Source organism: Triturus cristatus, chromosome 1_2, assembly GCF_964204655.1.
Source record: "Triturus cristatus chromosome 1_2, aTriCri1.1, whole genome shotgun sequence".
Lineage (NCBI taxonomy): Eukaryota > Metazoa > Chordata > Amphibia > Caudata > Salamandridae > Triturus > Triturus cristatus.
The window spans coordinates 1,178,298,135-1,178,325,264 of NC_140580.1; the positions used below are offsets into that span (position 1 = coordinate 1,178,298,135).

A 27,130-nucleotide genomic window follows, 5' to 3' on the forward strand; every position below is an offset into this window, starting at 1 on the left:
ACCCCAGGCGCCAAACCAACCTCTCTGCCCCAACCCACCAAACCCACCTCTCTGCCCCTAACACCCCAGGCCCCAAACCCACCTCTCTGCCCCCAACACCCCAGGCCCCAAACCCACCTCTCTGCCCCCAACACCCCAGGCCCCAAACCCACCTCTCTGCCCCCAACACCCCAGGCCCCAAACCCACCTCTCTGCCCACAACACCCCAGGCCGCAAACCCACCTCTCCGCCCCCAACACCCCAGGCGCCAAGCCAACCTCTCTGCCCCAACCCACCAAACCCACCTCTCTGCCCCTAACACCCCAGGCCCCAAACCCACCTCTCTGCCCACAACACCCCAGGCCCCAAACCCACCTCTCTGCCCACAACACCCCAGGCCACAAACCCACCTCTCTGCCCACAACACCCCAGGCCCCAAACCAACCTCTCTGCCCCAACCCACCAAACCCACCTCTGTGCCCCCAACACCCCAGGCCCCAAACCCACCTCTGTGCCCCCAACACCCCAGGCCCCAAACCCACCTCTGTGCCCCAAACACCCCAGGCCCCAAACCCACCTCTCTGCCCCCACCACCCCAGGCCCCAAACCTACCTCTCTGCCCCAACACCCCAGGCCCCAAACCAACCTCTCTGCCCCAACCCACCAAGCCCACCTCTCTGCCCCCAACACCCCAGGCCCCAAACCCACCTCTGTGCCCCCAACACCCCAGGCCCCAAACCCACCTCTGTGCCCCCAACACCCCAGGCCCCAAATCCACCTCTCTGCCCCCACCACCCCAGGCCCCAAACCCACCTCTCTGCCCCAACACCCCAGGCCCCAAACCAACCTCTCTGCCCCAACCCACCAAAACCACCTCTCTGCCCCCCACACCCCAGGCCCCAAACCCATCTCTCTGCCCCAACACCCCAGGCCTCAAACCAACCTCTCTGTCCCAACCCACCAAAACCAGCTCTCTGTCCCAACCCACCAAAACCACCTCTCTGCCCCAACACCCCAGGCCCCAAACCCACCTCTCTGCCCCAACACCCCAGGCCCCAAACCCACCTCTCTGCCCCAACACCCCAGGCCCCAAACCAACCTCTCTGCCCCAACCCACCAAAACCACCTCTCTGCCCCCCACACCCCAGGCCCCAAACCCATCTCTCTGCCCCCACACCCCAGGCCCCAAACCCACCTCTCTGCCCCTAACACCCAAGGTCCCAAACCCACCTCTCTGCCCCAACCCACCAAACCCACCCCTCTGGCCACAACACCCCAGGCCCCAAACCCACCTCTCTGCCCACAACACCCCAGGCCCCAAACCCACCTCTCTGCCCCAAAACCCCAGGCCCCAAACCCACCTCTCTGCCCCAACACCCCAGGCCCCAAACCCACCTCTCTGCCCACAACACCCCAGGCCCCAAACCCACCTCTCTGCCCACAACACCCCAGGCCCCAAACCCACCTCTCTGCCCCAACACCCCAGACCCCAAACCAACCTCTCTGCCCCAACACCCCAGGCCCCAAACCCACCTCTCTGCCCACAACACCCCAGGCCCCAAACCCACCTCTCTGCCCACAACACCCCAGGCCCCAAACCCACCTCTCTGCCCCCAACACCCCAGGCCCCAAACCCACCTCTCTGCCCCAACCCACCAAAACCACCTCTCTGGCCCTAACACCCCAGGCCCCAAAACCACCTCTCTGCCCCCAACACCCCAGGCCCCAAAACCACCTCTCTGCCCCAACACCTCAGGCCCCAAACCAACCTCTCTGCCCCAACCCACCAAAACCACCTCTCTGGCCCCAACACCCCAGGCCCCAAACCCACCTCTCTGCCCACAACACCCCAGGCTCCAAACCCACCTCTCTGCCCCCAACACCCCAGGCCTCAAACCCACCTCTCTGCCCACAACACCCCAGGCCCCAAACCCATCTCTCCGCCCCCAACACCCCAGGCGCCAAACAAACCTCTCTGCCCCAACCCACCAAACCCACCTCTCTGCCCCTAACACCCCAGGCCCCAAACCCACCTCTCTGCCCCCAACACCCCAGGCCCCAAACCAACCTCTCTGCCCCAACCCACCAAAACCACCCCTCTGCACCAACACCCCAGGCCCCAAACCCACCTCTCTGCCCACAACACCCCAGGCCCCAAACCCACCTCTTTGTCCCCAACACCCCAGGCCCCAAACCCACCTCTTTGTCCCCAACACCCCAGGCCCCAAACCAACCTCTCTGCCCCAACCCACCAAAACCACCTCTCTGCCGACAACACCCCAGGCCCCAAACCCACCTCTGTGCCCCCAACACGCCAGGCCCCAAACCAACCTCTGTGCCCCCAACACCCCAGGCCCCAAACCCACCTCTCTGCCCCCACCACCCCAGGCCCCAAACCCACCTCTCTGCCCCAACACCCCAGGCCCCAAACCAACCTCTCTGCCCCAACCCACCAAACCCACCTCTCTGCCCCAACACCCCAGGCCCCAAACCAACCTCTCTGCCCCAACCCACCAAACCCACCTCTGCCCCCAACACCCCAGGCCCCAAACCCACCTCTGTGCCCCAACACCCCAGGCTCCAAACCCACCTCTGTGCCCCGAACACCCCAGGCCCCAAACCCACCTCTCTACCCTCACCACCCCAGGCCCCAAACCCATCTCTCTGCCCCAACACCCCAGGCCTCAAACCAACCTCTCTGCCCCAACCCACCAAAACCAGCTCTCTGTCCCAACCCACCAAAACCACCTCTCTGCCCCAACACCCCAGGCCCCAAACCCACCTCTCTGCCCCTAACACCCCAGGCCCCAAACCCACCTCTCTGCCCCTAACAACCCAGGCCCCAAACCCACCTCTCTGCCCCTAACACCCCAGGCCCCAAACCCACCTCTCTGCCCCTAACACCCCAGGCCCCAAACCAACCTCTCTGCCCCAACCCACCAAACCCACCTCTCTGCCCCTAACACCCCAGGCCCAAAACCCACCTCTCTGACCCCAACACCCCAGGCCCCAAACCCACCTCTCCGCCCCCAACACCCCAGGCGCCAAACCAACCTCTCTGCCCCAACCCACCAAACCCACCTCTCTGCCCCTAACACCCCAGGCCCCAAACCCACCTCTCTGCCCCCAACACCCCAGGCCCCAAACCCACCTCTCTGCCCCCAACACCCCAGGCCCCAAACCCACCTCTCTGCCCCCAACACCCCAGGCCCCAAACCCACCTCTCTGCCCACAACACCCCAGGCCCCAAACCCACCTCTCCGCCCCCAACACCCCAGGCGCCAAGCCAACCTCTCTGCCCCAACCCACCAAACCCACCTCTCTGCCCCTAACACCCCAGGCCCCAAACCCACCTCTCTGCCCACAACACCCCAGGCCCCAAACCCACCTCTCTGCCCACAACACCCCAGGCCACAAACCCACCTCTCTGCCCACAACACCCCAGGCCCCAAACCAACCTCTCTGCCCCAACCCACCAAACCCACCTCTGTGCCCCCAACACCCCAGGCCCCAAACCCACCTCTGTGCCCCCAACACCCCAGGCCCCAAACCCACCTCTGTGCCCCAAACACCCCAGGCCCCAAACCCACCTCTCTGCCCCCACCACCCCAGGCCCCAAACCTACCTCTCTGCCCCAACACCCCAGGCCCCAAACCAACCTCTCTGCCCCAACCCACCAAAACCACCTCTCTGCCCCCCACACCCCAGGCCCCAAACCCATCTCTCTGCCCCAACACCCCAGGCCTCAAACCAACCTCTCTGTCCCAACCCACCAAAACCAGCTCTCTGTCCCAACCCACCAAAACCACCTCTCTGCCCCAACACCCCAGGCCCCAAACCCACCTCTCTGCCCCAACACCCCAGGCCCCAAACCCACCTCTCTGCCCCAACACCCCAGGCCCCAAACCAACCTCTCTGCCCCAACCCACCAAAACCACCTCTCTGCCCCCCACACCCCAGGCCCCAAACCCATCTCTCTGCCCCCACACCCCAGGCCCCAAACCCACCTCTCTGCCCCTAACACCCCAGGTCCCAAACCCACCTCTCTGCCCCAACCCACCAAACCCACCCCTCTGGCCACAACACCCCAGGCCCCAAACCCACCTCTCTGCCCACAACACCCCAGGCCCCAAACCCACCTCTCTGCCCCAAAACCCCAGGCCCCAAACCCACCTCTCTGCCCCAACACCCCAGGCCCCAAACCCACCTCTCTGCCCACAACACCCCAGGCCCCAAACCCACCTCTCTGCCCACAACACCCCAGGCCCCAAACCCACCTCTCTGCCCCAACACCCCAGACCCCAAACCAACCTCTCTGCCCCAACACCCCAGGCCCCAAACCCACCTCTCTGCCCACAACACCCCAGGCCCCAAACCCACCTCTCTGCCCACAACACCCCAGGCCCCAAACCCACCTCTCTGCCCCCAACACCCCAGGCCCCAAACCCACCTCTCTGCCCCAACACCCCAGACCCCAAACCAACCTCTCTGCCCCAACACCCCAGGCCCCAAACCCACCTCTCTGCCCACAACACCCCAGGCCCCAAACCCACCTCTCTGCCCCCAACACCCCAGACCCCAAACCAACCTCTCTGCCCCAACCCACCAAAACCACCTCTCTGGCCCCAACACCCCAGGCCCCAAACCCACCTCTCTGCCCACAACACCCCAGGCTCCAAACCCACCTCTCTGCCCCCAACACCCCAGGCCTCAAACCCACCTCTCTGCCCACAACACCCCAGGCCCCAAATCCATCTCTCCGCCCCCAACACCCCAGGCGCCAAACAAACCTCTCTGCCCCAACCCACCAAACCCACCTCTCTGCCCCTAACACCCCAGGCCCCAAACCCACCTCTCTGCCCCCAACACCCCAGGCCCCAAACCCACCTCTCTGCCCCCAACACCCCACGCCCCAAACCAACCTCTCTGCCCCAACCCACCAAAACCACCTCTCTGCCCCAACACCCCAGGCCCCAAACCCACCTCTCTGCCCACAACACCCCAGGCCCCAAACCCACCTCTCTGCCCCCAACACCCCAGGCCCCAAACCCACCTCTCTGCCCCAAACACCCCAGGCCCCAAACCCACCTCTCTGCCCCAAACATCCCAGGCCCTAAACCCACATCCTCTAAGCACCCGCCTCCCCTTCAGAACACCGGCTTTCATATTGAAAACTCCAGCTGGGCCCATAAAGGCCGAATTAAAGGGGCCATCAGGCCTCCTTGTGTCCCACTATCCTGACTGGGAGTTATCCGAGCCTCACACCTAGGTGCAATGAAAGGAAGGGGAACCAAAGGCACACAGCTTGTTATCACTTCACAAATACTTTTTATGGTGCCCCCCCCCCTTATATGAGAGATGCATGCACTGTAAGAGCATCAGGTGCCTGCTCCAGTATTCACACAAATAATGCAAATAACACTATTTTGTTTTATTTCTTTTATAGCGCCACTCATCCCAATGCAGGGCGTCCGAGCGCTTTACATCACATGTACACATTATACATTGACAATAAATCCTATAAATGTGTAAATCTATGTACACAATGTGTTACACAAGACAGTGAGGGCGGCCAGGTGTAGGAGCAGACCCGGCTCCAGGATTCGTGATCTGAGGGGGCCAGGAAGCAGCACGGGGTCGCCCTGCATCTCCTAGGTATCTGAGAGCTGGGTCTGGACATGCAGGATAGTCTTGGAGGGGCGTACTAATGGTATTCCGTATTTCTGGGGGTACCTATGCGCTTCATCCCTTTTGCTTTCTCCGCCTCACCCTCTTTCACTTTCTGCCTCACAGTTCACGCTCTTTCCTCTACCCTGCTTTCATGCCCACCTCACCATCTGCTTCCTTACACCTCACACTCACTCTTTCTCACCCTCTTACTCTCCACCGCATCCTCCCCTTTCTCTGCCTCAACCTCCTCCTCTCCGCCTCATCCTCTTTACTCCTTGCCATGGCCTCTGTCCTCTCTCTGCCTCACTCTTTCCACCTCACTCCCCTCTTACTCCACATTGCCACCCTCTCACTATGCATCAACCGCCTCTCTCCACCTCACCCTTATCTTTCCACCTCACCCTTCTTGCTTGTCCTCCCATTCCTCTCACTCCCTGCCCCTTCCGCCTCTGTCTTTCTAATCCACCCTTCTTCTCTTCACTGTCTTCCCTCTCATGCGCGCTATCTTCCCTCTCTCTGCCTCACCCTCTTCCCCCTCACCCTATCCTTTGCTTTCTCTCTCCACCTTAACTCCATAAGATATTTCAAAATGCAGACTCTGCAACCTATTAAGCATAATAGATTTACTGCTACGTTTCTCCTTGTTCCCAACTTCTTTGTTGCAGAGTTTAAAAAACATACATTTCACATTTGAGGCCCACATTTAGCATCGGGTTGCGTCACCTTTTTAACATCACCCAGAAAGAAAATTGCATTTGTTGAATGTTCTAATGTGCTCAAATGTCTCATGATAGACCTGCGAAAAGTGTGTGAAGTGTTAAAATCTGATGTCACGTCTTGTGAAGTCACTTCCTGTGAGGTCATGGGTTGTGATGTCACTTCTCGTGATGTTGCGCTGTGATGCCAAACACCATGATGCCACTTGTATATCGCCTAAGTTGGTTAGTACCACCACTTATGTATTTTTGGACTTGTGCCCTGCCCTGGCTCCTAAGCCGTCGCTCCTGCTAGGGCAAGAACTTGGCATGGATTCTCTTCCCCGTGCCCAATTTCAGTCTAAGAGTAAATCCACAGGGCGCACACTCAATATATCACCTTTCCTCTCACTTCCACGTCCGCACAGTCAGTAAAGTATCTTTCCTCTCACATCTTCTCTTCACACTGTCAATAAAATACCTTTCCTCTCGCTTCCACCTCATCTGCAGTCGGTAAAACACCTTTACTTTTGCTTCCACCTCCTCCACACCCCATCGGTAAAACACCTTTCCTCTCTGTAGAAAGCTGGCTTAGTATATGGTGCACACCTATGTTAGTGAAGCACCCGGCACTAATCCAGTCAATTTATGGTGATTCCAGTGGTCTGAGACAACCTTAGAAAGCTCTCCAAGTGGTAGCTGTGGAGAGCAGCCTTCAGGCTTAGTCCAGACGGAGTGTAAAGCAGCTTGTTTTACCAGAACATAATCTTATAGGTGTAGATAAAGTGAAAAAGAACCAGTGTAGTTATAAAAACAGGTATTTATCATCATCACTCACGAACACATAACCATATCTCCTCCCCGGAGATATAATCACAATACACACAATACTTTAGTAATAGGACACGTAAGTAACAGAAATACACAGGTCTCCAGGGGAGACAAACCATATACTAATAAGAAGAATGCGAACAACAACCTAAGTCGAGACTGGACCCAGAAGACGTAGAAGAGCTGGGGACCCAAGGAACCACCCAAGGTAAGTACCCAGGAACCCCATGGAGGCCGTGTGCAGACTGGGAAAACTACTGCATACATGCAAGACGAATGCCCACTGATATCGAAGATTCAGGATAGTTAACAGGGACCTTGACGCTGCAGCTGTGCGGACCAGGTGACGCTATGGAAGACCAGGAGCCATTCACAAGCTGTCCCACATCGGATGTCGAGAGCCAGGTGGTCAGTGTCCAGCAGGGACACCAATAAGCCTTGGCAGCGGCACCAAAAATAGACAAAAAAGGTGCAGTGTTTGGACCAGCAAGGTCCAAGTGATTCACGACAGGCAGGTAAGTCAGAGAAGGTCCGAGCAAATAGGGAGACCGCTAGAGCTAAAGAAGATCCTCATGAAGACCCACAGGCCTGAGGCACAGGAGTCACAAAAGAACCTCAAGCAGCTCACCAATGATGAAGGCCCACAGTGCAGGGACTGCTGTGAGGACGAAGATCTTGGTTGCAGAAGATGCTGGAACTTCTTGGAGCCTGAAGTTCTCTGGACGAGAGAGTCAACAAACATTGGCAATGGCAAGTCGACGCGGTGCACAGGGGTACTGCTCCAGCTGTTCCGACGAAAGATACTGGCTTCAAACTTGCTGTGATGTGTTGCTGAACCTTTTCGGAGTCCGTGAGAGCTCAGGAACAGAAGACCTGTCCGCTTCATTGCGGTGCCTGCAGATGCAGGGGAGTAACTCCTTCACTCCAAGGGAGATTCCTTCAGATGTCTTTGATGTCCACAGGCCTTGGGAAGAACCTGCATGGAGCACATGCACAGACGACGCAGAAGACTGGTAGGACGACGAGACCAGGAGCAGCAGGAGTCTTCCAAAGCAAAGTCCAACGAAGTCCAGATGGTTAAAGATGAAGATGAAGTGGTTTTGGACCTGAATCTTGTACCACGATGAATCTAAGGAACTACCCACAGACAAGCCCTTAAATACCCTAAGGAAAGGGTTGGGACGATTCAGGAGGGGTTGGATAGTGGGGAGGATACTCCCTTGTTCTTTGTCCAGTTTCAGGCCATAGCGGGAGAAAAGGGCTCCCTGAACTGGTTTCATCTGGAGTATGCAAGGAGGGCACCAAATGTGCCCATCAAAGCTGTCTAGTGGTGATGGCAAGCACCACCACCCTGTCCAAATATAGTAAAGTCCTGTTTGGGAGGTGGTCACCCCTCCCTGAAACAGGAAACTTATTGTCCTGCCTTCCCCTGCTCAGCAGCAGGAGGGCAGAATCGGGTCTCTGGTCGGCAGCAGCAATGTTGTGCTGTCCGGGTTTAGAGGTCTGGCCCCGGGAGCAGTGAGGGCCTCCCAGAGGGGCCCCGCAGTGCATGGAATCATACATTGAAACACCTTTTTGAGGTGTTTGGGTATGATTCCAACATGATTGATTGCATACACGACAGGGTTGGTTACAGACAGAGTTGGCCATCGTGTAATGACGCATGGACACTACGTATCTTAATCGCTAATGCACTTACAACCTGGAGGATTTGACTCCGAGGGTTCAGAGGGTTGTCAGGGTGTCGCGCCCATGCAGGGGCACCCTCACACTTATAACCCAGCACCCTGCCTTCAGGATTGAAAGGCTTGCCTTAGGGCGGACTTATAGGTTTTAAATTTAGTGACCTCAGATATAATGAAACTAATACCTGTCATAAGTGGTGCTAGCACCAACTCACACACGCAGCAATGGCAGGCCTGTAGTCACAATTTGAGTGATTTCCCATGGCTGGCATAATACATGCTTTGGCCCATGTGGGGCCCCTAGCGTACCTATGCCCTGGTTACCTTAGGACCATAAACTAGGGACACACAAGGGTACACCAGTATCCAATCTGGGGGTACCTAATTACTCACCATGCCCAATTCAGGGAAGAAGCAAAGAGGCTGGGGCCCCGATTAGCAGGATCCCAGTCAGACTAGTCTAAAAACAATGTCACCGGCAATAAGTGGGGGTAACCATGAAAGCAGATCCTACTTTCCTACACTCTCGCTTCCACCTCCTCTGCACACTGTCAGTAAAACACCTTTCCTCTCACTTCCACCTCCTTCACACCCAGTCAAGAAACACCTTTCGTCTCGATTCCACCTCCTCTGTACACTGTCAGTTAAAACACCTTTCCTCAGCTTCCACCTCCTCTGCACCCCATCAGTAAAAGACCTTTCCTCTGCTTACACCTCCGTCGCAGTGTCAGTAAAACACCTTTCCTCTCACTTCCACCTCCTCCACATCCTGTCAATATAACACATTTCCTCTCACTCCTCCACATCCTATCAGTAAAATATTTTTCCTCTCGCTTCCAACTCCTCCGCACCAGTCAGTAAAACACCTTTCCTCTCCCTTCCACCTCTTCAGCACACTGTCAGTAATAGGCCTTTCCTCTCCCTTCCACCTCTTCAGCACGCTGTCAGTAATAGGCCTTTCCTCTCCCTTCCACCTCTTCAGCACACTGTCAGTAATAGGCCTTTCCTCTCCCTTCCACCTCTTCAGCACGCTGTCAGTAATAGGCCTTTCCTCTCCCTTCCACCTCTTCAGCACACTGTCAGTAATAGGCCTTTCCTCTCCCTTCCACCTCTTCAGCACACTGTCAGTAATAGGCCTTTCCTCTCCCTTCCACCTCTTCAGCACGCTGTCAGTAATAGGCCTTTCCTCTCCCTTCCACCTCTTCAGCACACTGTCAGTAATAGGCCTTTCCTCTCCCTTCCACCTCTTCAGCACGCTGTCAGTAATAGGCCTTTCCTCTCCCTTCCACCTCTTCAGCACACTGTCAGTAATAGGCCTTTCCTCTCCCTTCCACCTCTTCAGCACACTGTCAGTAATAGGCCTTTCCTCTCCCTTCCACCTCTTCAGCACGCTGTCAGTAATAGGCCTTTCCTCTCCCTTCCACCTCTTCAGCACGCTGTCAGTAATAGGCCTTTCCTCTCCCTTCCACCTCTTCAGCACACTGTCAGTAATAGGCCTTTCCTCTCACTTCCACCTCTTCAGCACACTGTCAGTAATAGGCCTTTTCTCTCGCTTCCACCTCAGCACACTGTCAGTAATAGGCCTTTCCTCTCCCTTCCACCTCTTCAGCAACCATCATGTTTTTTGAAGCAGCCACGCCAACCCACACCTGTAGGAGAGTAGGATCTGCTTCACATGGGTACCCCCACTTTTTGCTGGTGTTTCACCTTAGTCTGGCTGTGGCCCTGCTAATCAGGACCACAGCCTAGCTGCTTCCTCTCTAAAATGGTTTCCATGTACATTAGGTACATATCTAATTGGATGCTGGAGTGCCTTATGAGTCCCTAGTATATGGTATACTATGTACCTAGGGCATAGGTACCTCAGAGGCCTACCAGGGGCTGCAGCATATATTATGCCACCCCTGGGAAGCACTCCAAAATGACACCACAGGTCTGCTACTGCAGCCTGGGTAAGGGTGTGCTTGCACCCCTTACTGTGGTATAGGCTACCTATATCACCACCTTATACAGACACATATAAACCTATAAGCCACTCCTATGGCAGGCCTTGACAATCCTGAAGGCAGAGTGCTTGGTTTTGTGTGAGAGGGTGCCCAAGCATGAGCTGAGCCCCTCTGCAGCTTTCGGAAATGCTTCCTTATGGCTGTTCTGTGATAGACAATATCAAGAGTCTATGGGACTCGTCCTCTGTGCACTGTTGCTAGGGTTTGGTTACCAAAATCCAAATGATAAGTCTAGACAACGCTATTTTTCAATAAATGTAAAATACATTTATCCAACATAAAACTGAGAAGTTATACAATATATTCACATGTTGAAATTAAATCAATAACAGTTCAAGGAATTCAAACACATTCCTTAAAAGTCTAACAGATTTGAAACAGAAAATTGTCATCAGTCCATGAGCTTTCGTCGTGCCCAATGCATTTCGGGCCACAGTTGGCCCTTCTTCAGGGGCTTGAACTCTAGAAATATGAACAAAATATGCAAAAAATGTAATGCAAACAGGTAGCAAGAACATCGTCGTTAACAAGGCAACAAACATGAGGAATTGACCCAAAAGTCAGTATCTGTACTGCATGGTAAACTTCTAAGAAAGAAGGAAAAAAGACCCTCCACCTTCGTGAATCAATGTGGGTGAAATACTCACTGATAAAAAACACTTAGAAACCTTCTGGTCTGAAAAAGACAAGAAATGCAAACACTCAACCAAAACCGCTCACCAAAACCTGTCTGACTAGAAATAAAATCCACGTGAATGTGGGGAAAATCGTACCTCTTTAATCTCGATCGACAAATTCGAATCGCCCCAAAGGCTAATCAAAAGAAACCGGTCAACGTAAAACAAACATTGGCCCCAAACTGATATGTAAATCGTGAAGAAATGGCGTGAATATGTGATGCTACAACGCGATCAAAATGATCACGGTATGTAACATCGAAGTTTTTACAACGCAAGTCGTTACAACGACTTGCGCTGGAGGGCGCTGGACTTAGGAGTAGTAAGATTTACTATTCCAACACCAGTCCATGTACAGTAGGGAAGGTGTTGGAATAGTAAATCTTACTATTCCTTAGGTTATAGCGCCCTCCAGTGCAAGTCGATGTAACGCTTGCGTTGTCATGGCAGCGTTCTAAATGCATTGTGGTGTAATCACCACGATGTAAATGATGTTTCCCAATGGCGTATACAAAACTAAAACGGTTACCTGCTCGAACAACCGGCTGTCCACAATGTGCATTGCAAGGACACTGAAATCATACAACGAGTCGGATATACACAGCATGGTGATCAAACACTGGATTTAAATGCACGCCGAAAGCGGAAATGCGCGATCGACGGGGAGACTGTCGACAACGGACTCAAAACAAAGCCGGCAAATGCAGCCGCCATATTGGACTGATCCTATGAATACTAAACGAGCAAGCTTACGCTGCAAAATAAAGAAAATGTGGACCACACAATACTGTCCTCATTAACACTGACTCGCTGAAGCATAAACACTACACCAATGCACCACAGATCTCTAGATACTGTAACAGGAATGGAAAACACTGGCCTAATACACAAAATACCCAGAGATACTCACACGTGATGAAGAACTCAAGGAAGGTGCAGAACATGAATACAAGTGAAAAACACAATGCTAAATACAGAATACCATGATACACGTTGGTATTAATACAGACATGACAATTTGCACATGTGAAAGGATCAAGCGTAAACACTAGAAGCAGTACCAAAGATGTTATAAATAACATGAATAATCTATTTTGTCATTCATTCCTTTATCTTCTAAAGTATCTAGGCGCCTGATCCAAAACGTTTCTCTTTGTAAAAGTGACCTGGTGAGATCCATGTTTGGGTGATGTGTAACTCTTTCTAAAACGGCAAATTTTAGTTGGGCGATGCTGTGCCTCTCGTCTAACCAGGGAATAGCTAAACTACTATTCTTGTTTTGTGTTCTGATTGTACTTTTGTGCTCTGATATACGGGTTTTAATTTTGCATTCAGTTTTACCAACATATAGCTTCCCGCATGGGCATTTGATATAATAAATCAATGTATTGGAATTGCAATCAGTTATGAAATAGCTTAATGATTTCTCCTGTACTAGGATAATGCAAGAGATTGCCCATGATGACATCAGTGTACGCAGTTGGAACACTTGTTCATACCTTTGAAATTAGTAATAGAAGATTTTTATGTCTGGTAAAAGCGAACAAAGGTAGCTCTTTGAAAATGCCGTTGAAATCGGATTCATTCTGAAGCATTTCCCACCTGTTGGTGATCATTTTCTTCATCTTCGATGAACTCGTGGAAAATTTCGAAACAAATACTTGTCTGGATGTTTTCTGCTTAGGTTGGAATTGTAACAAACTGCTCCGAGTGAATTTAGAAGTGCGTACTCTTGCCTGCTCAATCACTTCGTTGGGGTATCCTCTATTTAAATAGATTTGCTGTTGGTGATCAAAACACCCAGAAGTTCTTGGAACACAAAATAGAACAACTCAACACATATGATGATCATATTCAATTCAAGCATACGATCAGTGACAAACCCATCTCATCTCTAGACGTGTCCCTTGTTATTAGTGATGGTATAATTCAAACTGAAGTGCATAGAAAGACAACAGATGTTAACAGCGCCCTTCACTTTCGGAGTTTATCCTAGAAACCTTAAACATGATTTACCTTTTTCCCAGTTCCTGCGGAACAAAAGGATATGTTCGGAACAAAAAAGTTTGGAAAAGCATTTTGATCACCAACAGCAAATGTATTTAAATAGAGGATACCCCAACGAAGTGATTGAGCAGGCAAGAGTACGCACTTCTAAATACACTCGGAGCAGTTTGTTACATTTATTGAAAAATAGTGTTGTCTAGACTTATTTGGATTTTGGTAACCATACCCTAGCAACAGTGAACAGAGTCCCATAGACTCTTGATATTGTCAGTTCTAAACAGGCACATGTCAGACAGTAAGTGCCATCCACTGTAGCACGCTTTTTTCTTCAAAAATTGAATAAGCAGACTTAGTGTTAGGTTTATAGTTGAATATTCAGTGTGTGCCTCTCTAATTCCATGATTTATATTGTTCTGTGATACAGCCATACCATATACTCTTAAGTGCATTATGACCTTGCGGTAAATGCTAACTTTGGGATGGCTGCATCAAAACATGTCGTGTTTGGTGTCAAACGCTTTGGAATACTGCCCCCCCCCGCCAATTCTGGCGGCGGGGGTAGCATTCCACCCTTCTAGAGGGAGAGACATGTTCACACTGGCTAAACCTGGTAGGACTTTCTACAGCCCTGGCATCACAAAATGGATGCCTCTGCCACAGACACGGGTCTGGCCTCCTGCTGCTGACCGAAACTCCGGCAGGGGAGGCCTGGACAATAGGTCTCCTGTCAAGGGGAGGTGTAACCACCTCCCCACACAGGATGATGTGTATTGGGGCTGGGCGGGAGCACTCTCTGGTGCTTTGAAGTCCTGCACTGGGGGCACACTTGGTGCCCCTGTGCATAGTCCAGTTCAAACCGGTTACATACAAGGGCTACCTGCCCCAGCTCTGGCACGAAACTGGACAAAGGAAATGGGTGTAAACACCCCTCTTTCCTGGCCCACCCATAGGTGGGGCCTTAGAGTTAGTCCATCCCCTAAACTTAGTATAAGTATAGAAATCCAGTCCCTAGGACTTTAGATTACCCTGGACGAAACTCTGCAACGTACATCCTGGACCGACGTTCTATCCTGACTAGAAGACTGAAGAGATCTCCCTTGGGGTCAATGAGCGTCTCCCCTGCTTGGCAGGCACCAAAGAAGCAACTGACCAGTCTGCAATTCTGAAGCTCCCACCGGACGCCGAAGTCTCTGCATCCCCAGAGGTGGATTTCCAGACTTCCCTGAGGCTACCCCGAGTCCACAGCAAAGCTGAGGCCCGTGGCTATCATGGGTGACGTGGAACCGTGACCCCTGGACACCGTGAACTTTTGCAGCAACACTATCTTCCTGGTCCTTCTCGAAGTTGTGCTTTGGGCTCTGAGAAGCCCCAGCCTTGAGCACCTCCTGCACCGAAGATTATTGGCCTCCACTCCACGAGTAACCTGTGGGCCAGCTTCAAGTGCGACCGCTTGAGGCTCCTTCGCGATCACTAGCCCATTGGCTAGCAGGTCCCCACGAAGGTGACTCCTTCTCTGCTTGGGCTTTCCTGGTTGCTCCAGACGTGCCCTTACTTACCCTCGCTGGGTGAGTCCATCAGACCTTGCTGGTCTGCACCGCAGTCCTTTCTCCGATTTCCAGTGACTTGCCGTTGCCAAGGCTTGTTGGGTCCAATCTGGTCGCCGACACCGCAGGACTCAACAGACTTCGTGGGACAGCTCGAATCCGGCTTGTGGACTTCAACGCCTCCTGGACCTCGTGGCTGAAGAGTCAAGAGACCCATCAACTCACCTGAAGCACCCGATATCTGTGGGCATTGGTCCATCCTGACCTAGGTCACTGGCTAGTGACCCAGACTCTGTCCCCTCTGCTTTCAGGTTCCTTGCATCCTAGATCCAGGCATGGATCTCTTCGCGCACTTCTCTTCACGGCAGCAGCAGTTCTTTGCAGGCTTTCATTGGAATCGAAGACTCGACCCGACACCAAAAACACCTATGCACCCGGCTTCCCTGGGTGAGGTAACTCGAGTACTCCGGTGCTCTCGTGGGTGCTAGCCCTAGAACTACGCAAGTCCAAAAGGGTTTGGTCCTGATTCGATTAGAAGTGTCCCTAATCTTTAAAATTCCAACCGTGACATTCCCCATAGAAGATAATAGGAACCCGCGGTTGGGTTTTCACACTGCATACGGCTCCCGCGGGTCCCCTGTGTCACTACCTTGGGTGGTTCCTTGCGGTCCCAACAATTGTAGAGGCAATAGGCCTAGTGCCTATTCCAGTCGTGGTTCTTATACCACTTTTTTGGTATATGGTTTGGTACGCCCCTAGGGCCCTGACGAACAAGTTACTTACCTTCGGTAATGCTTTTTCTGGTGGATACGGTATTTGCCTGTGGATTCCTCACCTTGTGAATATCCCCTGCGCCAGCAACATTCGGAAACTTTTGTAGCAGTCCACGCCGATGAGGTCGAAGACGACGTCACAGAGACACGGCTCCGCTCGCGACTCCGCTGACGTCACCGGCTCCATAAGAAGACCTCGTCGGCGTGATGACGTCAGTTCCGCCCTTTTTTCCGTGCCTTCGAGGCACACGGACGGACTGACAGCAATATATACACAGTACATGATATGCAAAGCAACACACACAGTGTGGAGAATAAATAGCAAGGCACAAGAAATAACATAATGCCTTTGACAGTAACAAAACACATTTGAAATACCATCAATAGAATTACAGGTATAGAAGGATGGACAACGGGGAGGCGGGTGGGTCAGTGAGGAATCCACAGGCAGATACTATATCCACCAGAAAAAGCGTTACGGAAGGTAAGTAACTTGTTCTTCTGATGGATACATCTGCCAGTGGATTCCTCACCTTGTGAATAGATTCCACAGCAGTCCCCATTCCCGGAGGAGGGTGTCCACCCTTCTATACCAGAAAGTCCTGAAGGCCGGATCGCGCAAAGTGTCTGTCCCTCCTCACCTCGGTGTCTAAGCAATAATGTTTTGCGAAGGTGTGGAGGGAGGCCCACGTTGCCGCCCTACAAATGTCCTCCACAGGAACACCCCTAGACAAAGCAGATGTGGAAGACTTTGCTCTAGTGGAATGAGCTCTCAAACCCTCCGGAGGTTCCTTACCAGCCAGGGAGTAGCAAATCTTGATACACAAGACAATCCACCTGGAAAGGGTGCGCTTGTGCACCGCTCCACCTTTCCTGCAGCCAGCAAAGCCCACGAAGAGCTGGTCATCAACCCTGAAGTCATTTGTCCTGTCCAGGTAGAAGCTCACCGCCCTCTTAGGGTCCAAGCGGTGAAGCCGCTCCTCCTCCTTGGAAGGGTGAGGGGGAGGATAGAAGGAAGGAAGGGTAATGGACTGCCCCAGATGGAAGGGAGTTACCACCTTAGGCAAAAACGCAGCCCTGGTCCTGAGTACCATTCGTTCAGCATGAACAGTCAAGAATGGGGGTTTTGAACTTAGAGCTTAAAGCTCACTTACCCTCCTTGCCGAGGTGATTGCAATGAGGAATACTGTCTTAAAGGACAACAGCCTCAAAGGACACTTGTGTAAGGGCTCGAATGGAGAGCCCATAAGATAAGTTAATACAAGGTTTAAGTCCCATTGAGGCATAATAAAAGGAGTTGGAGGAAACCTGTTTGTAAGGCCCTTTATAAAACGAAGAACAATAGGTGATTTGAATAACGACGGCTGATCCGGCAAACAAAGGAAAGCCGACAAAGCCGATAAGTATCCTTTCACAGTAGCCACAGCAAAGCCTTGCTGAGCAAGTGAAAGGGCAAACTGTAGAATGTTAGATAGACGAGCCTTCAAGGGATCAATGGACCTCTCTCCGCACCAAAGCACAAACTTAGACCACCTATATGAATAAATAGATTTGGTGGAGTGTCGCCTGGCCGATAAAATAACATCCACCACATCTGGTGGGAGAGAGAAAGAATTCAGGTTGCCCCGTTCAATCTCCAGGCATGAAGGTGTAAGCTCTGGCGGTGGGGGTGTAGAACCTGTCCCTACAACTGCGAGAGGAGGTCTGCCCTCTGAGGGAGACGGAGCGGAGGGCACGAGGAGAGGTGGAGAAGATCTGTATACCACACCCTTCTTGGCCAACCCGGGGCGATCAATATGACTTGGGCCCGGTCTTGGCGAATCTTCCTCAGAACCCGAGGAATCAAGGGTATGGGAGAAAACGCGTAAAGGAGTCGAGATCTCCAACTCAACTGAAACGCGTCCCCCAACGCTCCCTGCATCGGATACTGGAGACTGCAGAATGATGGGCAGTGAGCATTCTCGTGAGTGGCGAACAGGTCCACCCGAGGAGTTCCCCACATCCGAAAGACGAGACAAACTACCTCCGGATGAAGCCTCCACTCGTGATCGGCGGAGAACTGCCGACAGAGTGTCCGCACGTACGTTCAGCACCCCGGCCAGATGATTTGCCATTAGACAAATTTGATGGTCCTGAGCCCAGGACCATAGACGCAGGGCCTCTCTGCAGAGACCCCACTCCTCCCTGTTTGTTTATATACCACATCGCAGTAGTGTTGTCCGTCAGGACTTGAACAGACTGACCACGAAGGGAAGGGAGGAAGGCCTTGAGCGCCAAACGAATCGCCCGCAATTCCAGAAGGTTGATGTGAAGCGACCTTTCCTCTGGAGAGCAAAGGCCCTTGATTTCCAGATCCCCCAGATGAGCACCCCACCCTAAGGTGGATGCATCCGTTATCACTGTTGTCACCGATGGAGGTAGATGGAAGGGCTTTCCTTGGGACAGATTGCCCTCCACGCTCCACCAAGATAAATCCACTGCAGCTTCTCTGGAGATCCTCACAGACTCCCTGAGATCTCCCTTGTGCTGATAACACTGCTTGCGGAGACACCACTGGAGCGCCCTCATGTGCCAGTGTGCATGGTTGACCAACAGGATGCAGGAGGCGAACAGACCGAGCAGGCGAAGGACCTTCAGAACTGGAACGACCACTCCGTTGTAAAATAAAGGAATCATTTCCTGGATGTCGAGAATCCTTTGAGGAGGAGGGAATGCTCGACAAACAGTAGTGTCCAGTACCGCACCTATGAACAGGTTGCGCTGAGAGGGCACCAGGTGAGACTTGGGCACGTTTATCAAAAAACCCAATTTGTACAACAGCTGAGTTGTATCCTGCAGATGACACAGCACCTTCTCCGGCGACTCCGCCTTGATCAGCCAGTCATCCAAATAAGGGAAAACCGAGACCCCCGACCTTCTGAGATGGGCTGCCACCACTGCCATCACCTTCGTGAAGACTCGAGGTGCCGAAGTAAGACCAAACGGAAGGACCGCAAACTGATAATGTTGTGACCCTACCGTAAACCGGAGATACTTCCTGTGCGACTTCAAGATGGGGATGTGAAAATACGCATCCTGAAAGTCGAGCGACACCATCCAGTTCTCCTGATTCAGCGCTTGAAGAACCTGCGCAAGGGTGAGCATCTTAAACTTCTCCTGTTTCAGGTAAAAGTTCAAGATTCTGAGGTCCAGTATCGGACACAATTTGCCGTCCTTTTTGGGAATCAGGAAATACCGGGAGTAGCATCCCCGACCCCTCTCCTGCTCTGGAACCACCTCTATCGCACCTTTTTGAAACAGCTTCAGGACTTCCTCCTGAAGGAGAAGACGGTGGTCCTCCGAGCAAGCACCTTGACAAAGAGGGTAATTCGGAGGGAACTCCCAAAAGGGAAGGGCGTACCCATTTTCTACAAGATCCAGAACCCAGAGATTTGTAGTTACAGACTCCCAATCTTGCAGAAAATGGGTAAGCCGGCCCCCCACAGGACCAACATGATCCGGAATGGCGGATCTAGGGCTGCTTTGCGATGGTGGGAGGAGCTGAAGAGGAGGAGGAAAGCTGACGGCCACATGAGCGACCCCGGATTCTTCCTCTGTAACCTCTAGACGAGGAACCTTGCTGCTGCTGCTGCTGGGTCTGCCTATAGGTTCGAAAAGATGTCCTTCCGAAACCTCTATATCTTTTAAAAAAAACCCTTGACTGAGACTGCAGGCCCACAGATTTAGCGGTCGCCTTGCTCTCTTTGAATCGCTCCAGAGCAGCATCTGCCTTTTTGCCAAACAGGCCAGAACCATCAAATCGCAGGTCCAAAAGAGTCTATTGCACATCCTGTGAAAACTCCGAAGATCTTAACCATGCACTCCTTCTGGTGGCGACAGAAGATCCCATGACTCTCGCCACCGAATCCGCCGTGTCCAATCCACTCTGGATCACCTGGCGTGCAGCCGCCTGGGCATCCGACAAGATCTCATTGAATCCAGCCCTATCCTCCTCAGACAGTTTCGGCGCCAGTTTCTTAGCCGTATCTATAAGCGCATGCACATATCGTCCAAAGAGGCAAGTTGCATTTGTCGATTTAAGTGCCATGCTGGCCGATGAAAAGACCTTCTTGGCCGACTGATCTAATTTCTTAGCCTCTCTGTCACCAGGCACCTGAGGAAAAGCACCCCTGGACTTCCCCGAACAAGCTGCCTGAATCACCAGGCTCTCAGGCGAAAGGTGTGATGTTAAAAACTCAGGATCCCCTAGGGCTGCTCTGTATCTCCTAGCAACAGTCTTGGAAACCGCAGAAGCAGAAAAAGGCTTACGCCAGACCTCTAAAACAGGGTCAACAATAGCCTCATTGAAGGGAAGCAATGGCTCTGACACTGCTGAAGGAGAATGCAATACCTCAGTTAATATATTTGACTTAAACTCCGTAGTTGGCAACTGGAGATCAAGCAGCTCTGCAGCCTTCCTAATAACCGCATGATACGGTGCTGCATCCTTTGAGGGCTCATCTGATGGAGGAGTGATCTCCCACTCCGGAGACAAATCCAAACCACTTGCGTCCTTTAGCTCCTCATACACCTCATCTGACTCAACCAACTCTCCCTCTTCAGGTTCAGCTTCCTCCAAAAGATACCTCCTGTTATCCACCACTCTGTGCCTTCCTTCTGGATCGAATCCGCACCAGCGGCGTCGGCGGCACCGTGTTCGAATCAGACGGCGCCGGCAGCGGCGTCGAACGTGGATCCACAGAAGCAGCCGGCGTCGAACGAGGTCGAGCCTGCGCCGGTGAAGAGGGAAGCGGAGTCGACGTCCTCGGCGCCGGCAGATGCCAAGACGGCGTCGCTTGAAAGAACGGCATGAATGGAGCTTGAGGATAGACCTGCGGCACTCCCAAGTTAAAAGCCATTGGACCAATCGGACCCGCAGGTGCACCAGTGGTATACATGGCCCTCGAAAACACCCCATACATCGCATTCAGATAATGCGAGGGGTCCTGACCTGGTCCAGGGAAGACAGGGTACTGGTCAGGCATCACCGGACTCGGGCCTACCGGCGCCGACGCTGGAATAAGCAGCGTCGCAGGCTCACCCGGGACTGGAAGATCCTCAACCACGGCCGGAGACGGAGCCGGAGATGAATCCGGAGCCGGAGATGAAGCCGGCGTCGGGGATATCACCGAAACCGGAGATGAAGCCGGAGCCAGCGAAGCCACCGGAGAAGAAGGAACCAGAGGTGAGGCGGCGACTGGAGATGGAGACACGGATTCCCTCCGACGCCGAGCCGGCGACTTCGGAGCCGAACTCTTATCGGAGTGATGCCGTGAAGAATGCCTCTTCTTCTGCTTCTTGCCTTTCGAAGCATGTCCCGAAGTCGATTTGGACGCCGACCTCGACCTCTACTTGGACTTTCTCCTTCCTCTCTTTTCTTTCTTCATCCTGGCGATGAAAAGCTTCGCCTCCCTTTCTTGAAGAGCCTTAGAACTCATCTTCCGGCAACAAGAACAACCATCCACATCATGGTCGGAGAGACACCAAACAGTCTTCATGTGGGTCTGTAATGGACATGTGCTTGCCACATTCCCGACAGGGCTTGAAGCCCGACTTCCTTGTCGACATATTTCTCGAAAGAGAAATGGAGAAAACCAGAAAAACACAAAGTAACAGTGAAGCTACCAACAGCAATTCCCGAAATCCGTTGGCGTCGACGGCGCGGAAAAAAGGGAACTGACGTCATCACGCCAACGAGGTCTTCTTATGGAGCCGGTGACGTCAGCGGAGTCGCGAGCGGAGCCGTGTCTCTGTGACGTCGTCTTCGACCTCATCAGCGTGGACTGCTACAAACGTTTCCGAATGTTGTTGGCGCAGGGGATATTCACAAGGTGAGGAATCCACTGGCAGATGTATCCATCAGAAATGTATTTGTGCTTTTACTGATGATTAATCACTTGTAACTTAAGTACTTCGAAATCCAGTCTCAGAGAGACTAGAGGGGTGTGTGTTAACCTAAATACATATATTTTAAATATATACCTGGTGTGGTTGTCTTTTCATTTGATCATTCAAGAGATTATAGACTGGTAAAACAAGCTGCTTTACATTCCTTCAAGACTTAGCCTGAAGGCTGCTCTCCATAGCTACCACTAGGATAGCTTTCAATAAAAGTTGTCTTTAACCTATCACCATAAGTGGTTGTTTGGACTGATACAAGGTGCCCACTAGAACTAGTGGACAGCATATATCAGGCCACCTTCTCACAACACTCAACCAGTAAATAAATACATCTCCAACCCGCTATTTCTGCTGATGGCCTTTGACCCACCCTTCTGCAAACATTGAATCTACAATGAACACCTCTGGAGGCTTGGACTGCTTAACCAAACCTTTCTCTTGGAAGGAAATTATTTTTCACTCCAGAGAAGATGTCTTTCCCTCTTATCCTCCGTATATTTTGTTCCAGTCGTATTTATTTCGAATTAACTGCACACACCATCACTTCTAAATGATCAACATCCCATGATGAGGCGGTTACTAACTGCAACCATAGATTTCCATTGGTACCGTCAAAGTACTTGCGCCCAACCTTACACCCCCCCAAATCTATGCCACTCGGCCTCCTCAACTACTGCAAACAGAACAGAGTTCACTGTGGGCTCAGGTGATAAAGTGGGCTCACTATCTGCCACCTTTGAAGGGGGAATGTCCATTTTTTGTACAATCAAGTCAGTGTTAAAGTAAAATCAAGTTTAATTATTTTAAAGGTTTTTGTTACTTTCGCTAGAGCTGCCTGATAATCCTACAAAATATTGTATATCCAATGAAGATTCTCATGATGGAGAACTAGGATTCGAGGACAGTAACCTTTCCTCCCTGCATTACCTCCCCCAGTAGTGCTAACATGATCTCCACCTTCAGCCCTGGTCGCTTCCCACAACGCGTCCCACTTCCTCAAACCCCCCAGCTTCCATTCTACCGACACGCAGCCCAGTCTATGCAATGTTCATTCCCAGCCCCCCCAACTCACCTTTCCAAAGTGGCCTCTTCCAAGCACAGACACACAGGAGAAGTCTTCTAGCCGCAGGCGCTTGCTCCTATGGAGAAGAACCAAATTCATCACCAAGGCAAGAGTCTCCCGACACATGGGAGTGTCCTCCAAGAAAGAAATGTACCCTCCCAACCAGAGGGATCTCCCCCCAACCAACCCAAAGGGCATGTACCCCTCTATTCCTGCAACCACAAGAGTGTAAACACGCGAGTGCCTACAGCACATAGGAGTACTCAGCCATACCCAAGTATTCCATGGAGCCTCAAAACATCAGCCCTGCAGAACCCATATGTCACACATTAAATCCTCACGCTCAGGCAGGGGGGGGGTCTCTAGAGTCTCCTCAGGCCTGCAAGTCCCTATAGTTTCACACTAAACCCTCATCCCTGTAGGCCCCTGTTGTCTCGCACTAAGCCCTCAGTCTCAGCCCTGTAGGCCCCTGTTGTCTCACATTAAGCCCTTAGTCTCAGCCGTGTAGGTCCCAGTTGTCTCACTCTATACCCTCAGTCTCAGCCCTTAGGCCCCTGCTGTCTCCCACTAAGCCCTCAGTACCACCCCTGTAGGCCCCTGTTGTCTCGCATTAAGCCCTCAGTCCCAGCCCTGTAGGCCCTTGTTGTCTCCCATTAAGCACTCAGTCCCAGCCCTGTAGGCCCCTGTTGTCTCCCATTAAGCACTCAGTCCCAGCCCTGTAGGCCCCTGTTGTCTCACATTAAACCCTCAGTCTCAGCCCTGTAGGACCCTGTTGTCTCACACTAAACCCTCAGTCTCAGCCCTGTAGGCCCTTGTTGTCTCACATTAAGCCCTCAGTCGCAGCCCTGTAGGACCCTGTTGTCTCACACTAAACCCTCAGTCTCAGCCCTGTAGGACCCTGTTGTCTCACACTAAACCCTCAGTCTCAGCCCTGTAGGCCCCCGTTGTCTCACACTAAACCCTCAGTCTCAGCCCTGTAGGTCCCAGTTGTCTCACTCTAAGCGCTCAGCCTCAGCCCTCTAGGCCCCTGTTGTCCCACACTAAGCCCTCAGTCTCAGGCCTGTAGGCTCCTGGTGTCTCACACCAAGCCCTCAGTCTGAGCCCTGTAGGTCCCTGTTGTCTCACACTAAGCCCTCAGTCTCAGCCCTGTAGTCTCACTCCAAGCCCTCAGTCCCAGCCCGGTATGCCCCTGCTTGCTTTACCCGAGCCTTGGGTATCAGATGGATGCAGACCCCAAGCCCTGATGGTTCCTTGACTACAATCTGGATGTTACCTGTGCTGGGCTTGCTTTTCCAATGCCTTGGAGCTGGAGATCCCATTCATCAGAACATTGGGCCTCTTGAAGAGCTGAGAAATGTTACAAATATACAGACATGAATGAATTCCTTTTTACAGAAACACTGAATTCAAGGAGTTAGTTATCCGAAGTAAAGATCCCCCAGTCTTTCCTCCTTTGAATCTTTCAAACACATTTTAAAGTTTGATAACTCATTAGGCATCATGTTACTTACACAGTATGCATCTGTTCTTGGCATGTAGAGCTGTAGATTCACATGCTTTGCATACTCCTGTCATCTAGTGTTGGGTCTGGATGTTTGCAAGTTGTTTTTCTTCAAAGAAGTCTTTCCAGTCATGAGGTTAGGTGACTCCTCCTTTCGGTGATAGTGCGCATGGGCATGGACTCCATTGTTAGATTGTTTTACCGCAAGAGGGTGAGAATGGAGTAAGTGAGTGTAGTAAAGTAATGTCCATGCATAATAATGTAAATAAGTACTGCAAGAACTACAGGTCCATGGGAAGGTGGGAGGGCGCATGTGAATCTACAGCTCTACATGCCAAGAACAGATGCTTACTGGGTAAGTAACCTAATCTGTTCGAGGCATGTGTGCTGTAGATCACATGCTTTGCACAGACTATATAGAAGTATTCTCCCAAAGCGGTGGCTAACCAGTAGATGTTGCAGTTGTCTGGCTTGTTGTCGTGTTAATACATCCGCACAATAGTGTTTTGTGAAGGTGTGTGGTGTAGACCATGTCAGCTATGGGAATATTACAGAAAAAGGCCATAGATGCCCCTATTTTGTGAGTGGAATGCACTCTGAGGAGTATAAAGTTCTTTTACCTTTTACGTTGCAAGTTTGAATGCACTTAACAATCCATCTTGACATGCCAGATTTAGGAATAGGATCGCCGCTGTGAGGTTGTGTAAAAGAAACAAACAGTTGCTTTGTTTTACGAAAATCTTTTGTTCTTTCGATATATTACAATAAAGCTCTTCCGACGTCAAGTGTGTGAAGAGCCCGTTCTGCTACTGAATCAGGTTGAGGAAAGAACACGGGTAACTCAACTCATTGTTTTATATGGAAAGCAGAAACCACTTTGGGAAGGAATCTGGGAGTGGCACGAAGAACTACGATATCTTTATGGAGTTGAAAGAATGGTTCTTCCAAAGTTAATGCCTGTAGCTCACCAACTCTCCTTAAAGAAGGGATTGCATTGAGGAATGCAGCTTTCCATGAGAGAAACCGTACAGGACACTTGTGTAGTGGTTGACGCATAAGTCTTGTAAGTACAACGTTAAGATTCCACACTGGTGCCAGAGGAATTCTTGGTGGTATAACTCTTTAAAGCCCTCCATAAAGGCTTTCATGACTGGAACTTTGAACAAAGACAAATGCTGTCTGTTTTCTAAATACCCAGCTACTGCTGCAAGGTGCAACCGAATAGATGTGCAAGCTAGCCCACACTGCTGTAGGTGCAGAAGGCAACAAAATGTCCTGAACAGAAGCACCTAGAGGTAGAATTTTGTTATTACAGTAGGCAACAAATCATTTCCATTTTGCTGCATAGCAAGCTCAAGTAGTAGGTTTTCTTGCTTCCTTGAGAACAGTCATACAGTCTGATGGCAAATTTAAATATCCATACTAGGACTTACGGAGCCAAATCGCTAAAATCGAGCTCCTTGGGATTTGGAGGTTTGATTTCTCCATGGGTCTGAGTGAGGAGACTGGAGGTGTGATTTAGTTTTTGATGTAGAACCACTGATAGTTCTAACAGTGTGGTGAACCAAGGTTGACGGGCCCATGTGGGGGCCACTAGGATAAGGGGGAGGGATGTTTGTCTGAGCTTCCGAACCAGAAACGGAAGGAGTGGGAGAGGCGGAAAAGCGTAGGCAAATATCCCTGACCAATTCATCCATAGGTCATTGCCTTTGGAGAGAGGGTGTAGGAACCTGGAGGCGAAGTTTGGGGATTGTGTGCACACAGATCTATTTGAGGATATCCCCATTGTTGAAAGTATAGTAGGAGAGCTTGGAGGTGAAGTTTCCACTCGTGTATTTGCGGTCTCCTTCTGCTGAGGTCGGTCATTTGATTGTTCACTCCCGGGAGGTGTTCTGCCAGAAGGTGAATCTTGGGATGGATTGCCCATTTCCAAATTGTCTGAGACAGTCGTGACGGTTGGAGAGAGTGTCCCCCATACCCAGTTTTTGTACATAGTAGATCGCTTACATATCAAAGGAGGGAGTGGAGAGGGAACGTGTCCACGTGAACACAAGGAGTGGATTCGATCTCCCCAGCTATCGTTAATAAACAAATAGAATCCACCCATATGAGATCGGCGAAAACAGGAAAAAAGGTCTGGAGCTGGATGTGTTGCCTACAATGGAGGGAAGCACGTTGTGTTCTTTAAATACCCCCCTCACACACCAAAAGGGCCCTTGATGTCATGCTTCATCATAGGGGTCTTCGCGTCCCTCTACGGAACGCGGCGTGCTACTAACCGGCGGATACACAGGAGCACTGATGTAATCACTGTGAGAAGTTGGCCTCGTATATGCTGGTCACTAGTTATAGTGGCCACCTTGCACCAGTCCAATTCGACACTTATGGTAGATAGGTTTAAGACAACCTTTTAAAGAAAGCTATCCTGGTGGTAGCTGTGGAGAGCAGCCTTCAGGCTAAGTCTTAAGAGGAATGTAAAGCAGCTTGTTTTACCTTATAATCTCTTGAATTACTAAATGAAAGGACACCACACAGGTATATATATCAAATATATATGTATTTATTACTAGACACACTACTAATCTCTTTATGAGATTAGAAGTCAGGAACATATGCACAAATCAACGTTTCACAACAAGTTAAGCACAAATATGGCTGGGGCCCTAGGGGCGTACCAGACCATATACTAAAAAAGAGGTATACGAATATCGACTTGAGAAGAAACAAGGCCTAGGGCCTGTAGAATCGCTGAGGCCTCA

At 51.5% G+C, this 27,130-nt stretch overlaps 1 protein-coding gene across 2 annotated transcripts in view; it reads right to left on the minus strand.

Moving 5' to 3' along the window:
- Positions 1-27,130, minus strand: part of PKN3 (protein kinase N3) — a 391,919-nt gene that overhangs the window by 98,459 nt on the left and 266,330 nt on the right. For both annotated transcript variants that reach the window (XM_085614062.1, XM_085614063.1), the window contains exons 13-14: positions 24,144-24,217; positions 22,880-22,946 (exon numbers count right to left, since the gene is read on the minus strand). In XM_085614062.1, coding sequence (XP_085470188.1) covers positions 22,880-22,946; positions 24,144-24,217 — 141 coding nt within the window. The remainder of the gene's footprint in view (positions 1-22,879; positions 22,947-24,143; positions 24,218-27,130) is intronic.